Source organism: Leptonotus elevatus, chromosome 13 (genome assembly GCF_054856555.1).
Source record: "Leptonotus elevatus isolate MCC_2025b chromosome 13, RoL_Lele_1.0, whole genome shotgun sequence".
NCBI classification, from domain to species: domain Eukaryota; kingdom Metazoa; phylum Chordata; class Actinopteri; order Syngnathiformes; family Syngnathidae; genus Leptonotus; species Leptonotus elevatus.
Window position 1 is genome coordinate 6,332,118 of NC_141251.1, and position 15,978 is coordinate 6,348,095.

Consider the following 15,978-nt stretch of genomic DNA (forward strand, 5'->3'; position numbering starts at 1 on the left):
CTGTCTTTGCCCCCCATCCCAACCCAGTTTCTCGACGCCCAAGACGGTGTCATCCTTTTTCTTCAACATCAGCCCTCTTACTGCCGCCAATAGTCGACTTTCCCCGTCAGTCTGTATTTTGAAGTGGGTTAACAAACTTAAGGCTTGGGGTCCATACCTTGCCTACCAAGTCATTTTACGTGGCCCACTAAAGTATGTCATTTTGGCAGGAAGTCTGTGTCGCAATTGCACGTATACATTCCCCATCAGGACGTGTTTGCTATTGTGGGTGGTAGTATCATAGCGCTACCCGAGGCGGCACGTGTGTGAGGGAATGCCAGGCAGGAAGTGGAATGTTGCCAAGCTTCCCGCCCTGTCTGACAAGAATGTCATACGTCACACCAGTGCTGATTGCTAAATGCTCTGTTTTGTTTAGAGGTCGAAAAATTTTCAAATTTCCAAGTTCTCACATTCCCAAAAACGGTTGGGTAAAAAAGAACCCAAATTGGTTCAATAATGGACCGACCCAACTTTTTGAGTTACTAAACAAATTAAATGAATACAATTATTAAAATAAAAAATTATATATATATTTCACAAAGCAACCTATTTTTTGTGTGCTTGTTGTGTGGTTTATTCATTTGACCAAACTTCTTGGGTTAATTGAATACAGGTATTCCAACTGAATTTGGTCAAAAATGAACTCGCCCGTTTTTGAGTTATTTAATCAAAAAAAGTTGGGTCAAATCAAAGAACCCGCAGAGCAACCCAATTGTTGTTTTTTTGTGGGTTATTTATTTGCCCCAACTTTTTTGGGTACATTGAATAACACAATTAGATTGGGTGATAAATGGACCGACCCAAGTTATTTCACCCAGAAAGTTGGGTAAAAATAAGTTAATAACCCACAAAGTAACACAATTTTGGGGTTCTTTTTTGGGCTATTCTTTTGACCCCCCCCCCCCCCCAAAATTAATTTACTACAAACAACCCAATTCTTGGGTTATTTTGTAGGTTTATCATTTGACCCAACTTTTTGGGTGAATGGAATAACCCAAAAAGTTGAGTTGGTCCCTTTTTTGACCCAATTTGGGTTATTTTTGACCCAACTGTTTTTAGAGTGCTGGAAGGTAGCTTTTGAACAAATGTACCATGATGCTATAACGTAACGTGAGCATGTTCAGTGTTGTTTGTGCCCAAAAAAGCTCAACTTTTGCTCATCAGACTAAAACGCATTGTCTCACATGCTTTTGGGGAAACTAATGATTTATTTGATGTTTTTCATCTCATCTAAAACATCGCACTACATCACTATAAGAGCACCATACCGCAGTGAAGTATGGTGGTGGTAGCATCCTACGATAGAAGCTATTTTTCTTCGGCTGGAACTGCAGCTTCAGTCAAGCTGGTGGGAATTATGAACACTTCCAAATGGCAATCAACTGCTGTCCTTCCATTTTTCTATGGCGCTCGTCTTCATTAGTGTCACGGCTGAGCTGGAGCAGACTTTTAGTGAGAGGTGGTAGAGCCGTTACTGGTCGCCAGTCAATCACAGCAATCAACTTTTTGGCATGGCTCGGATGCTAGAGTGGTCATATCCCAACTTGAAGGTTACGATACTGAACCGCTATTCGCTCCTGATGCTGCGTCAACAGTTGGTGAATGAGGAGATGGTGTTAGTGCTTTGGATAGCTTGAAGGTGGAAAGTGAAAGCACAATTGGGCCACGCTGAAACGACTTGAGTGGACGATCCCCAAATTTTTTATTTGCAAGTAAGCTATCTTAACGCTAACAATTCAAAATGCCGTACATGATCTAATGGAAATTAGAACAGCTATTTTGACTATTGTCTACCTTCAAACAACTGCTACTTAAACAAACACGAAGCATCAAAATAACTCGGGCATGTGCAAAAAAACGACTATTACTGGAGTTCCATTAGGGGCCTTCTTTGCCTTGTCTTGCTGGTCACACTGTATTAACCCCACGCTCACCATAGTGCTCTGCCCCGCGTAATGCAACTTTAAATTTGAACTTAAAAATCGACATTGTAGTGACGGACACAAAGAATGAACACCGAAATAGCGAGGGTCCTGTATCCTACATTTGAGCGACCTTCACATTTCATTAATGTAAACGTGTACATTTATCCCCCATGCATCTTGTGTATGTCACGCATCCATCACACGGAGGGAGCATGGCGCCTTATTTGCGCAAGGTGCAGTGCTCTGATTAGGATGAATGATGCTTCTCGGGGCACTTTGATACCATTTGGTTGCGTAACCGGAGTGAAGGGGAGGTCATTAACATTTGACCCCTGCCGACCTTGGCTTTAATTGACCCCTGATTTGGTCAGCGCTTGAGAGCACACGCAGTGGTCCATAAGGTCGGAGGGCAAAGTGTCCTCAGCTGTGCTGTCATGGAAACGGCAGCGGTTGCTCCTCCGGATGGTCAATTTCAATCTTAGGACTGCAGCCACCCTTGTTTTGTTTTGTGTGTGCAGCTCTGTGGAGATATATAAGGTCTTAGCCCAATTTTTTTTTTTAGACATAATTTAAAATATCAATATCGGAGTAACTATATGACAGAGGGGAAATGCAATTAAATAGGCTTCATTTTGAAATTTTTTCAATATGACATGCAAATATAGTCTTGGCCACCATACTGATACTCAATTTCAGGATGTTTACAATATGATGTTATTGGCTCTGAATAGCTTGCCTCTCGTCTGCAATCAGTTTGATTACCTCCCCTTTGTGACCCGGGAACTGTTATTACTTGGGATTGTTTTTGGTTTGGTCATCACGTGTGTAGTGGGACTTGGCAATACACAACATGCAGGAAAGGCCCCAAAGCTGTTCATTGTTGAGGCCTTTTCGCACTGCACTTAGTTTTCCTGGTGATCACCAAGGGGCAGGGCGCATGACAGACACCATTCGGGTGCAATCTTGCCCATATTTGGAAGCATTGAAGTGCTTCCCACTTGCCTCGTGCTGTTGGCACTTTGAAATCACTCCACCAACCCCTCCTCTTTGGATGGATGGATTTGTTTACTGGCTGGCTAAAGAATAAAAACTGTTGTGCAGAAAGGCACTGAACCTCATCTTGCTAGTCCGCCATTTTTGTCCATCGAACCCCCCCCCCCCCCCGCCACCCTGTGGTTTTGCCTCCCCACTTCCTGTTTGTGACCGTTGTGAAAGGGTTTCCTTGCAATCAGCGCTGCGGTAGGGGAGGAAAAAAAAATCAATACTTTGAATGTAACGAGTAGCCGTGGAATATGGGAATGATTTATGTCGGGACGGGGAATGTGGAGGGGCGATGATGTTGGCACAATGTGAGACCCTAGAGGAAGATCTAAAAGCCTTTGCTGCTTGTTCATCCTGGCACTTCTTCTCCTTCATTCTTTATCTCCCTCTCTGTTTTCTAGCCGACACAACCGTCGCCTTTTTACCGTCCCGCTCAATCACGATGGGACGTGCCGGATTGGGGCAAGTTGTGGACCACCACTAGCCATAAACGGCATATGCCCCCCCCCCCCCTCCTGGGATTAATGAGAGCATGTTAATATGAGCGTACAGTCAAGACAAGGGAGAGGGAAGCACAAGGCGGGAAAGAATGTGAAAATGAAGGAGCATAGCAATATGTGTGTATGTGTGTCTGTGTTGCTTTATTGCAGTGGCCCCACCTACCCCTCCATCCCAATCGAGGAGGCAGTCCCAAGAAGAAGAAGAAGAAGGAAGAGGAAGAGGGGAGGGGTCGGATCCCCTCCTCTCAGCCCCCATTGACACACACATGCATACACACACTCACTTCTTTTCTGGCTCATACATGCACTCTGCTCCATGAGGGGAGCAGCGGCTGAGGAGAGAGAACACGCCAGCGTCTGCAGGTGTCCCACCCCTCCATCTCCTCTTCCTCTTCCTCTTCCTCCTCATGGATGCTTCATGACGGTACTATTCCCTTTTTCTCGTGTAGACTTTCTTCTACCCGTAAAGTTTTTTCCTCTTGCGTTGTTGGGGATCTCCTCTCGCGTTCGCCTAATCGGCCAGCGTGCATGCGGTCTTGGCGTGTGTACGTGCAGGGTTCCCTACATGCTTGTACACTTTCTTGTAGACTACATCTGCTTGTAGTATTAGAATAGTTCTATTTTGTTATTATCATTGTTATTTTTTAAAATGATTAATACAGTATTTTTTTAATTATTTTTTTTAAACCTGTTATACGGAACATGGGTGGGCAAACCTACGGCTCGTGGGCCACATGCAGGAGCTTTTGATTTGGCCAGTAAATATTAAATATTATTATATAATAACAACAAATGCCATTAATGTGAGATCAGTTGTGTTTTGTTAATGAATTTCACAAGGCGTGCAAACTTAATTTTCAAGGCACTTTGGCTTTTGGTTGCGTTTCTCGTACTTTACTAATCCGTTATGTGACTCATGCCACATAATCTTTGTATATTTACGTTGCACATCTTTGTGGTTACTGCGGGATATTTGGCAGTTTTGGTGATATTGGCGAATACGAAAGTGAACAAGCAACATTTCTTGCCGTAGTTTTCGGTAGCTTGTTGTACACCATGTCGAAATCCATTGGATGGAATGAGTGAGTCGGAAAACGCAGTGGCTTGCCTCTAACGTGCCGTATTGGCAAGCACCCAACACACCCTTTGGATTACATATTGGACTCCACGTGGCCCCCATGGGCAATTCTGCATGCTAGCCAATTCGGTATTTGTGGTTTTGTTGTATTCTTTTAAACTCTTAGTTACAATTTCTACATTTCACTCAACTAGGCTAATTGCTGGACCGTTTCCTTTCAAATTTTTGCACCCTATCATCATTGATAGTACTGTCTCGGTTTCTGTTTGGAAGCCTCATTGAGGGGGAAAAAATCGACTGTATAAGGAGTAGAAAGAAGCTAAAACATAGTTCAATTCTACCCCTTTACCCGAGATAAAGTATCCATCAAGAAGTGCAATCCAAAATGCATACATACTTTCTTCAATTTCCATATCCACACCCAATTACATCTCCCTTTCTTCTGCTCATCCTAAAAAAGAAAAAAGAAAATCCCGCTAACCCCACCCACCCAAAATCACACACGAGCTTGTATTGACCTGCTAATAGTATTATCCAGAGAGCGTGTGGCAGCAACGGGGTCACGTCCCTCTTGGGTTTTGGATGGTCAGCCCCTGTGGACACACTCCGGCCGGAGTGGCGGTCATCCTTCAATCTTGCGCTTTTTTTGTTGTTGTTTTTTTTGTTTTTTTTTTACAGCAGAGGTCGCGCAAGTCAAAGGGTAATAAGTTTAACCCCCGAAGGCAGCAGGAGTCAGGGGTCACCAACAAGGCTGTAGCGAGAAGGTTTGCATCATCAATCAGTAGGCCCGCTGCTCATATCGATGCCCCTTGCTCATTTGCATGTGTTGCCAAGCACTAAAGGGCTGATACAATCGGACATATGGACAACAACAAAAGAAAAAAAAAAGGTTCGGTTGCTTGGTCCAACTTGCTTGATAGTTGTTTTTCCTTCGTCTGACGTCAAGGTGATCCCAAAGTGCAAATATGGAACCCAATATGGAGGTTGGAGTTTGTTTTTGCAGATCTCGAGGCCACACCTTTTTCAGCGCCATGCGGCATGGAGAGGGAACCCCGAAAAAAAAAGAAGAAAAAAAACGGCTGTCATTTTTGCCCCTTTTTTATATATATTTTTTGGGTGAAACTATCATTTTCATTGTTAACTCAAACTATTTGGGCCTTTTTCAGGAACATTTTTCTTCTATTTGAGGTGTCTATGTTAATTTAACGCATGCAAATGCTTCATATTGGTGCAATGCTTTCTCGAACCATCGATGGATACCATAGAAAGATGAAATTGTCTCAGCAGCTAATATTCACGTACTGTATATACACTTGTATTAGTGATATATGAATCAACAGTGGCCAGAGCTGCATTAACTTGGATATACAGATCACTATATACTGTAGATACTTTTATCCAAAAAGTATTTGGAGCAGGGTTGTCTAAAGTCCAGCCTCTGGGCTATTTGCAACATCGCTAGGCATCTTTTTTTTCTTTTTCAACCGCATTGGCCAGCTGCATATTAATGTGAAAATGAAATTAAACATGGCCTGCGTGAAAAGGTTAACAGAAAAGGTTAGAGTTGGAAAAATAGCAAAATAGATACAAATAAAATGATAAATAACACAAAAGGTTAAATGTTAAAAATTTTAAATGTGAAAATAAAATGATCATAAATTAAGGTAAGGAATATTCTGAATTTTAACATAGTGGACCTTGATAGTTCCCTAAAAATAGTGATTAGGCAGCAAGGAAATGAGTGAATGATTCCGAATGCAGTCGCTGTTAATTTCATCACCAATCACACCAACTTGAGATTTTGACTTTTTTTTGGGGGGGTTTAACTTCTTCGCTGTGTGCACTTGCAGAACCATTCCTGAACACACACCAAGTGCCTTACCCAATCTTACGTTTTTCTGTATGTGGCCCTGAGTGGAAACATTTCGGATATCCTCGATCTAGATAGACATTGAGACCTCACTGCGGATAAGCGTATCCCATCCCTTGCACCCGAAGTGGTGCTGTGCTTCTATTTCAGTATCTTCCGAGGTCTCCCCCCACTTGGCCGACATTAACTGGATGTCAGCATTACGCTGGGCTGCTAGTGCCGAGGTGGCCGAAAGCCAGACTCTGTGGAGCCATGTCTTGCATTTGATGACAAAAAAAAAAACACAACTGCGGAAGCTTAAGGGTGACTGGAAATGCAAGTGTTCCATCTTGACATATAAACGTAACAATGTTTGATTCAACAGTGTGTGCCATAAATGGAGGAGCCAAGATGGAAGGGTGCGAGGTTGAGGCCGCTACCCACAAACCGAGTGACCGTCGTTATTAAAAGGTATGTTTCATCACTGAACGCAGACCACATGCTATCAAATGGCCACAGTCCATGTGTGCTTTTTAAGTGTGTGGGGTGGGAGCTACTTGCGTTGCGTGGTCAGCGCTTGCACAGGAAGAGAGCATCAATCAAAAAAAAATAAGAACATTGCGTGCGCAGTTCTTCTTCCAGGTGAAGTGAAATCAAACTTGACAAGTAAACAGGCGTTAGTTTTTTTTTTCTAAACTTCATTTCAACACCGCATTGTAAGTTTAGCTGTATTAGCGTTTATTTTGGTGAGGTAATGGAAAAAACAATACACTTGCTTATGCTTGTATCATGTAATAAAGTACTAGAAGAAGAGCTACATAATGTCCACGTGAAAAGTTCCGTAGCCCACCTTATATGTGCACTTCTATTGTCGGAGTACAATTTTGGGATTCTCAACAGAATGATCGAGACGGATAAACTGTGCTTTGAAAATTTGACAGTTTATTCAAATATTGAGATTGAGTTGTTATGGCCTTTTAAATTAACTGCTTTTTGTTTATATAATGGAGAGTGTGTAGATGGCGGTACAGTTAACTATTATGTGACAGACTGTTTAAAATTGAGTTCAAGTTAGAGGTAAACCATAGGAATTATCATCTTTGTACTGCTCCCTTCCAATCATAAAAACCGTAAAATATATTTTTTTGTACATTAAAAATATTATTTGACGTGATTTATATATATTTTTTTGTAAAATAATTTGTTTTATTGAGATGCATAACTTGTACATAATGCAGGGGAAGCTTTTTCAAATCAGGCAACAGTTTAGTTTCTACTCGGAACTACGTTGACAATTAATTTTTTTATTTTTTTGAATGGTTCCACTGGTTTAATTTGTTTTTAAAACCACATGACGGCCCAGATTAAATGCTCTCGTGGGGCCGCATGTGGCTCACGGCACGTAGGTTCAAAACCCCGTGTGTAATGAACGCCTTTTAAGCACTTTCTTTATATACGTAATACAAGATCTAGTTCTCATGCATCCTTTTTAAATTTGAGCACTTATCAATAGGATCGCGGGTGAACTGGAGCCTACCCTAGCTGACTTTGGCACGTTTGTATTCACATCTACTTTATGAAGTATTGATTCTTGTTTTTGGAATGTGGGCGGAAGGAAAAAAAATATATATATTTTTTCACTTTAACTACGTTGGTATATCCTGACTGTGGGTACAGCCCATCTGGTTTTGAGAAGTGCATGTCAAGACCTTGGATAAGAAAAAGCTGGAGTGTTGGCGTCAGTGCGGACGAGCAGAGGGCGTGTGACAAACGGCAGGTGCTATGTTGATAACGAATCTGTGATCAATCACACGCTCAAGGTCTTCCCAGTTAGTTTGGTCAGCTGAGAGGTTCACGCGTAATAGTCACTTATCACATGAAAGTTGATTTATTTGTATTCGTTTTAGCTCTAATGCTAGCTGTTTAAGAAGGTAGATAGAATACAAGAAGGTAGAGAAAAAATACAAATGAATTAGTGGTGTTGTCTGATTTAATCCAAATGGAACTATCCCCTCAAGCACAAACATACTCGACAGTCTAATCAGTCATTAGTCAGTCCGTATTAGTCACATCGTCACTGCCAGACAAAATCCTCCCATGTCCACATTAGGTCAATTTCACATTTTTGCACAAATCCATAGTATTGGCCAATCCCCACCTTTAGTCTGTTATTTATACAAATTGACCAATCAGCATTTGAAAATGGCTCTCTTTGATCTACTACTAAAACATGCCATCTTTTGGGGTTTTGGAGATGAGGATTTTACGACTGCTAGTGGTATGCAAGACTAAAAGTTGTGAAGAAGTACGTTTCTTATTGTAGACGTTCTCCATCAACGCAGTACTTTTAGATTGGATTGCAAAGAGGTGGAACTTTCCAGTAATTTTCCATAACTTTTCTGATAATTTATTTTTTATTTTTAACTCAAACGCAAATTGGATTGTTTCTGTAGAAATTAACAGGGATTTGAGGTTAATTCAATGGAAAGCCCTCATATTTAAACTAAAGAAGCATTTTCTTTTACTGAACAATTGATTCTTTCATTGAAGAAGAAAACATGAAGGATGAGTTAAATATATTCATCCCTCAACCCAATCCATAAAAAGAAAAAATCATCCCATTCCAAAAACACTTAAACAACCCGTTTAATATTTTGTACATTCCTGGTTTATTTCCTATTCTTAATTTTCATGGAACATCTCCAACTTTGAAACTCCAGTAGTTTGTGACCCTACTTTTTATATTTCAATCTCTGAATGCTAATTTTTCCGTACTGGACAATAGTCATATCAAAAGTGGACACATGGCCTTGTCCTCTAATGGTGCCAGGCTGTAGTAATGTGCACAAATGCTCTTTGTAAAGGTCATGCGTTAACTGCCTTGTACCCAATAAAACGCCCATTGAGTGATCCTGTGAAACGGCACTAATTTAATGTTGGACTTTTTGCCAACAGACTGCATGCCGTTCGGGGGGTTATATATGAAAAAAAAACGTTAATGGTAGCCACTGTCTGCCCTTGGATGACGCCGGGGATTCCTTTTAGCCTGCGGTCAACCACGTGCGGCGATGCTTAGACGCAGAAGCAGTATATCAGAAAAGCTGTGCTGCTTTGTTTGAAGTGAAAACCAGGTTACCAAATTTGACATTTGATTGCAATGGAATTGGGATTGCAAATTTCAGTTTCTGTTGAAAAGTTTCAATGTGCATTAATAAAAGGGGGAGTTTGCATTTGACTGATATGTGAATTATATATATTCCACTATACGGAATCATGCGCTCATTTCCTCAGTCCTGAATCCCTATATCAGGATTTTTAATTGACTTTTTAGAAAACTGTCTAGGTCTAGAAATTTTCTATCCATTTTGCAACCCGAGATGTTCAATTAGTTGCTGTAAAGAATAGTTGGTGTCATTTTGCTCCCTTAAACGAATGGCCATGTATTTATAAAAAATTTTTTTTTTAAAAAGGTGGTTGGATGGCGAGACCTGATCGAATATGTGCTATAGTGGAAAAAGGAGAGTTCACCTTGTAAATGACCATGGGGCCTTTTTCAAACATGGCGTCCTGGGGCCTAAATGGACGGCCCTGGCCCACCTCATTTGCATGGTGAGACATAAATTCACATTTTAAATGGTAGAAAATTGCTCCGCGTGGCTTGTGTGACATTATGATTGTAGCCATCCGCAAAGGTGATAGAAGATTGGGCAGGGGCAGGGAGTGTGTGTGTGAAGGGGGGGAATTATGATCCCAATTACTGAGACGGGATGTAAATATGGAAAGGACAGCGTGCAGTCCACAACCAACACGCCGTTCAAGCTCAATAATGTAACCTAGTGGATATAAAAAGTTTATACTGCTCTGTTCAAATGCCAGTTTTTTGTGATCTCCAGTACAAAAATAAGACAATGATCAATCTTTGCAAAACATTTCCCACCATAATGTGTCTTATAACTTGTACAACTCAATTTACATTTTTTTTTAAATATTTTTGAGAGGGGATGTTAAAAATAAAAATTGCAAATGTGTGCACACCCTCTTAATTGGACATGTGGCTGTGTTCAAAATGCACTAATTACATAGAAAGTCCTTATTAAATGTAAGCGCACTCCTCCCACCATTTGTAGTGCCTCTGATTAACCTCACATAAAATGCAGCTGTTCTAGTAGGCTTTTCCTGACACTTTTTGCTTACTTCAGTTGCTCAGTAAAATGGCTGCTTACAAACTGGGTGGTGCTGTGTTCAAAGTTGACCAATCAAACTTATGATGAATGGGAGTCAACACACACTTGGCACCATTTTAAGTGTCTTGGGGTTCACCCCAAATGTTCAGCTGGTTCAGCAGGCTTTTCCTGACGTAAAAATTCATTTTTTATATATTTTCCCAATGTAGTTGAGAAAATACCTTTTATCTTGGTTTCATTTTGTCACCCAAAAAATCTTTTGAACAGGGGTGTGTAAACTTTTTAAGCCCACTGTAGTCGTCTTCTACAAAATGATCTTCTACATTCTACTTTAAAATTTTTATTTTGGCTCATAATCCATTTTAAGTGTGACTAAACTCGTCATGTAATTGCTTGTGTGGCTCAGTTTTCCATTTTGCAGTGCTGTTCGAATGTGTCGAGTAGAATTTATCCCATGTATAATGCCCTCAATGCATCTTAAGGTATGAACAACCAAGGTCATTTGGTCATGATGGAAGGACATTTGTGGAAATGCATTGAGTTGAGGGGGTAACAATGAGGAGTATATGGACTGATTTTTGTTTCTAGTCACCTACAGTACTTGTGTGAAAAGCGTGTTGTGAATGACATGACCCCATGCAGCGTTTCCTCTGTCACATCTACTCTAGCCTGCTTTCCTCTTCTCGCTTTTCCCATTCATTTTTTTCCCCTCCTCTTCTCTCTCCTTCCACTCCTGCAGCGGGACTCCTGAATCCAGGAGTGATGCAAATGTCACATCAGTTCACGGAGATGCCGATTGTTTTTTAGCCAGTGCGCACCACTCAAGAAAATAAAACGGCGAGCTGTCGTCACGGGGTCATCATAGATGTTGTAAAAAGCACGGTTGTCAAATTTGTTTTTGTCGCAGAACAAATTGTAGTGTCCTTCTGAGGAAAATCATAGGCAGTAAATGTATAATCAATTGGTGTGAAATGTAATACGCAATTGCCCCTGCATTTTATTTTTCAACAAATTACATTTAAAAGTAGCAGAAAATGGTGACAACTAAATGTTTAAGCATGCTGCTACAGTACCATTTATTCCGATAGGATTAGGTGAGAAAAGATGGTATTTGTAAAAAGTGGGGAGAATCAATTTTTGACAGTCATGACACACCTGTGCTTTTGGTTTGGTCACAAGATGTTTGCAACGTAAGCCTGAGAGTACAATGATGTCAATTTTAAATTGGCAGCAGAGGGCGGTATACAGGGGGGGGAAAAATGTTTGAAAATGGATGGATTAAGTTGCGTAATTTATTCCATAATATTCTTAAAATACAATATTTATCGGAATATTGTGTTTAGATTAGTGGGTCCACACAAGAAGTTATTTTGTCATGCGTTCCCCTTAAAGCAAATTTTCGATTCTGTTATTCTTAGTCTGGTGGGGTCCCTCTAGTGGTATGCAAAATAATCATTGCTTAAGTGAAATACTTTATAAAATATAATAAAAATCGGCACAATTTTCATTTAACATTTACTTGCAATATATTTTAATTTAAGTATTTTTTTTCTTGTGTAAGCACAGTGTTACTGTTCAGTGGTTTCAAGAATAGTTTTAATAGTAGTATGTATTTTTTTTTAATGAACACTAACTTGGTTTTAGTCAAAACAATAAATGTTCAAAATCAGAGGAACTGATACTTTTAGTCCCCGCAACCCCAAAGCTGTATGTGAAAATGCAATGCAATTGTGTATACCTACTCATAATTAAGTTACACGGTACATTTTATTTGATTGTCAGGGTCATAACAAAACTCTGATTGAAACCATAACTACACTATGGCTCGCGATGAAAATGAGTTTGACACCCCTGGTCTAAAGCATTCTCACATGAGCTCTGATGTGCTTTCCATCTGAATCTCACCCCTCAAGTCCAAAACTGGCACGTCAACAAACAGTACAATATGGTTCCACAGCAGGAGGCCCCTCGCAGACCTGTTTCATAATTTGGGCTGGTCCCACCATTGTATCGGCCTTTCTTTGATAAATTTACCTCCAGCTGATACAATGCGTCAGTCTTTTTGTCCGGGCCCAAGACAATTGCTTGTGCAGCGGAGGTCCTCGGGGCCTTAATGAAGTGCTAAAGAGCACACATTGCCTACAGGGCACCGGGGTCATTTTCTCGCTCTTAACGTCGGCTGACAGCTAACGGAATGGACACCCGCTTTTGAATGGAGCCTAAGACTAAAGTTCATAGGATGATATCATTACGGCATTGTTCGGACCCATGTACACGCTGAGGTCAGCAAAGCGTAAAGGAACTCTGTCAAGACTGAATCCCCAAATATCCGTTGAGTCTCAGTGAAAGACTAAGTGAAGCGGACAATAGATGTGAGTGGCTCGTCCGTAACGAGTTACAGGAACACGAGGGAGCGTACTTGGATGACCTCTCGGGGCCTAATGGTGGCCACGTTGCCTTATTTATTTTAAACAAACATTTTAGCTAGGTTAATGCAAATTGTTAGCTCAATAGCATCATTGCCAATGTTATTTTTAACTACACAATGTCAAAAAAACAACAACCAATGTGCTTTCTAAAAACTGTTTTTTTTCTTAAATAAAAAAACTATCAAATGCTAACATATATATGCTATTGGGCAAGCAAAGTAGCATTAGGGCTACACATCGTTAGCCTAATAGCTTAATTGTCCAAGAAAATTAGTAGTGTTTACAAAACCAAGAAAAAAACTAATTCAATGTACTACTACTAAATATTATTACTACTACTACTTGTTACTACTTTTACGTATGACTACCACTTATTGCTACTGCTACTACAGCCACAGCTTATTAGGCTAACGCCAACCCCGCTACGACCACCATTAGCACTGACTATGACTACCACTACCAGTACTACTGCAACGTCTACCATTACTACAAATACTATCCATCCATTTTCTGTGCCGCTTGTCCTCACAAGGGTCGCGGGGGTTGCTGGAGCCTATCCCAGCTGGCTTCGGGCAGTAGGCGGGGTACACCCTGAACTGGTTGCCAGCCAATCGCAGGGCAAAACTACAAATACTAGAACCCAACAACTATGACTAGCACTAGTTAGTACAACTACTACTATGCTGAACTGTTTGAGGAGACGCTAGGGAGGGGGGGGGTGTAGTGGGGTGCTGAAGATTTTGGGACAGATGGCATTTAGCTCTAGCTGCGCGAGCTCAGTGGGACCCAAAGCTTAAGAGGTTAGGCCTGTCACAACCACTCTGTTCATTTAGCGCCTAACAAAGTCGGGACTGTCAGCCTGTTCCGTTTAATAAACTTAAGATTTTCCTTTTGTCAATGTCCGAGCAACATTTTTTCGCAACCCGGTGACCCTGAAAATATCCTCAAATGTACTGTGACTCTGCAGGAAGGAAAGTTTCAAAATGTATGAACGCGCGTTGTTTTGCGGATCCTTGAAAAGTCCAAATTGAAGGCCTTAATTGTGCTTCATATGGCACTTAATACTTACATCTGCAGTTCAAAGGTCTTAAAATGTGACACACTAATGTTGTGGTGTTTGGAAGCCTTAGCCATTTGTAATTGGTCTTATTTTTAAAATATTTTAGAATTCTATAATGCTGTTTTGTGTATATACAAAATGTTATCACATTTTTTTCAACTATTGGTCTTACATTTTTAGCCTACTCTTCCCTATTTAATGAAAAAGTGGTCTTGAATTTTTAAAGCAGCCTTAAAAATCATCTTTAAATCTTGAATAAGGCTTCCTTTAACCTGCATACTGGCTTTAAATTACACTGGTTAACACAAATTTTGGTGCCATGCAGAAAACGGTTTTAGGATATTTTGCTAAGCTGTTTCATATAAACACTGCAAACACGGGGGGATAATCACGATTATTTTTATATTGAAATCCCGATTTAATAAAATGCGTATTCATTGATTTCAAAACGTGTTGTTTATTCAACTACTCAATCAATCACAACTTTATAAAATGCTTTTCATGCAAAGATTGCAACTCAAAGTGCTTTACAGATTAAAATCTTGGACACCCACCCACCCAGGCCGCACCCCTACAATGTCAAACATATGATCAGTTGTACTCATCCCGCACACCTCCCTATTTGAAGGAATATCACTTGCGGAATTTGATGCTAATTTCCCGTTGGCACGTCAATGGGATTTTACACTGACATTAGCATTAGCGCTGATGACGTTTTTAAAACGAAACTCTTCTTGTAGTTGCAGTTTAGGCTTCTTCTTTCTTTCTTTCTTTCTTTCTTTCTATTTTCTTTTAAGTCGAGGACGGTACATTTAATTTCAATTCAGTTGTTTAATTTTAAACTGCCATACAATTGCATTTCATCTTTTGGAACGGTTTGTTTTCAAACATTTAAGATAAAATTCTTATTCGACTTACGTGAAACACTTTTGAATTCAATTATTTCAGCACAGTGGTTCAACTGTACATAATGTTGGTGGCTTACAGTAATATTAAATATGTGTTATAGGAATGAAGCAACTGTCATGTCTATGAACACTTTGGCCTACAATGCAAACGTGTTTTCAAACAATCACATGAAAAAGGGGAAGTAAGGCTGGGTGTCAAGATCCTCTGCACTAGTGTGCAGTTGACCTATAATCACAATTCTCCCTACATTGAACGTATTAAACTGTATGTTGGATAAGGGTGACCACAAGAGGGAGACATTGCAGTTATCCAATTATTCTCTACTGTCCTGTCCTGTACAGTGTCCAAAAATAAACAGTAGAATCACCTGCCTTTACTCTCTCGTCTTGGTGAGCAAATGTCCATCTCATCCTCTTTTCTCAATTTGTTTCAGTGTTTGCGACGGGTCAAAGGTTGAAGCGCGGGCGAGCGGTGACCTCACAGAGAGGCCACGGTGACATCTGACCCCTAACCGGGCGTGCGGTTCAACCCTGGAGGATACAGCTCAACAATGGCCAGGCACGTGCCTTGGCCTGGTCACCATGGTAACGAAGGACCTTTTGGCAGGAGGGGCGGGGCGTATCGGTCGTAGCTGTCCCTTCATTGTGATCGGTGTTAACCATCTGCTGCCGATTTGACTTGGATGCGTAGGAGACATCCTGGCCACCATTGAAGGGGCTGACTGGGTAATCTCTGCAGGCAACTGTGAAGGTGCTTTTTATTCTCACAATCACCTGGAGAGATTCTGCAGTTTGTCTCACAATTGTGGTCTTATTATCATCATCAGTGTGTCAGGAGCACGCATTGCTAAACCTTTCGCGAGCATGTCAAAATGGAGGGTTATTTTACATGGACAGATGTTTGAGTTGGCAGTGGCATACAGCTGCACTGCATTATTGGGTTTCAAATTTTTGGGTGTTCAGCT

General features: G+C 40.8%; 1 protein-coding gene across 1 annotated transcript in view; it reads left to right on the forward strand.

Annotated features, from left to right (window-relative positions):
- The first annotated feature begins 3,808 nt into the window (after positions 1-3,808).
- Positions 3,809-15,978, forward strand: part of efemp1 (EGF-like fibulin extracellular matrix protein 1) — a 44,411-nt gene continuing 32,241 nt past the window's right edge. The window contains exons 1-3 of the mRNA XM_086093560.1: positions 3,809-3,929; positions 6,818-6,903; positions 15,448-15,598. Coding sequence (XP_085949686.1) covers positions 15,565-15,598 — 34 coding nt within the window. The 5' untranslated portion in view covers positions 3,809-3,929; positions 6,818-6,903; positions 15,448-15,564. The remainder of the gene's footprint in view (positions 3,930-6,817; positions 6,904-15,447; positions 15,599-15,978) is intronic.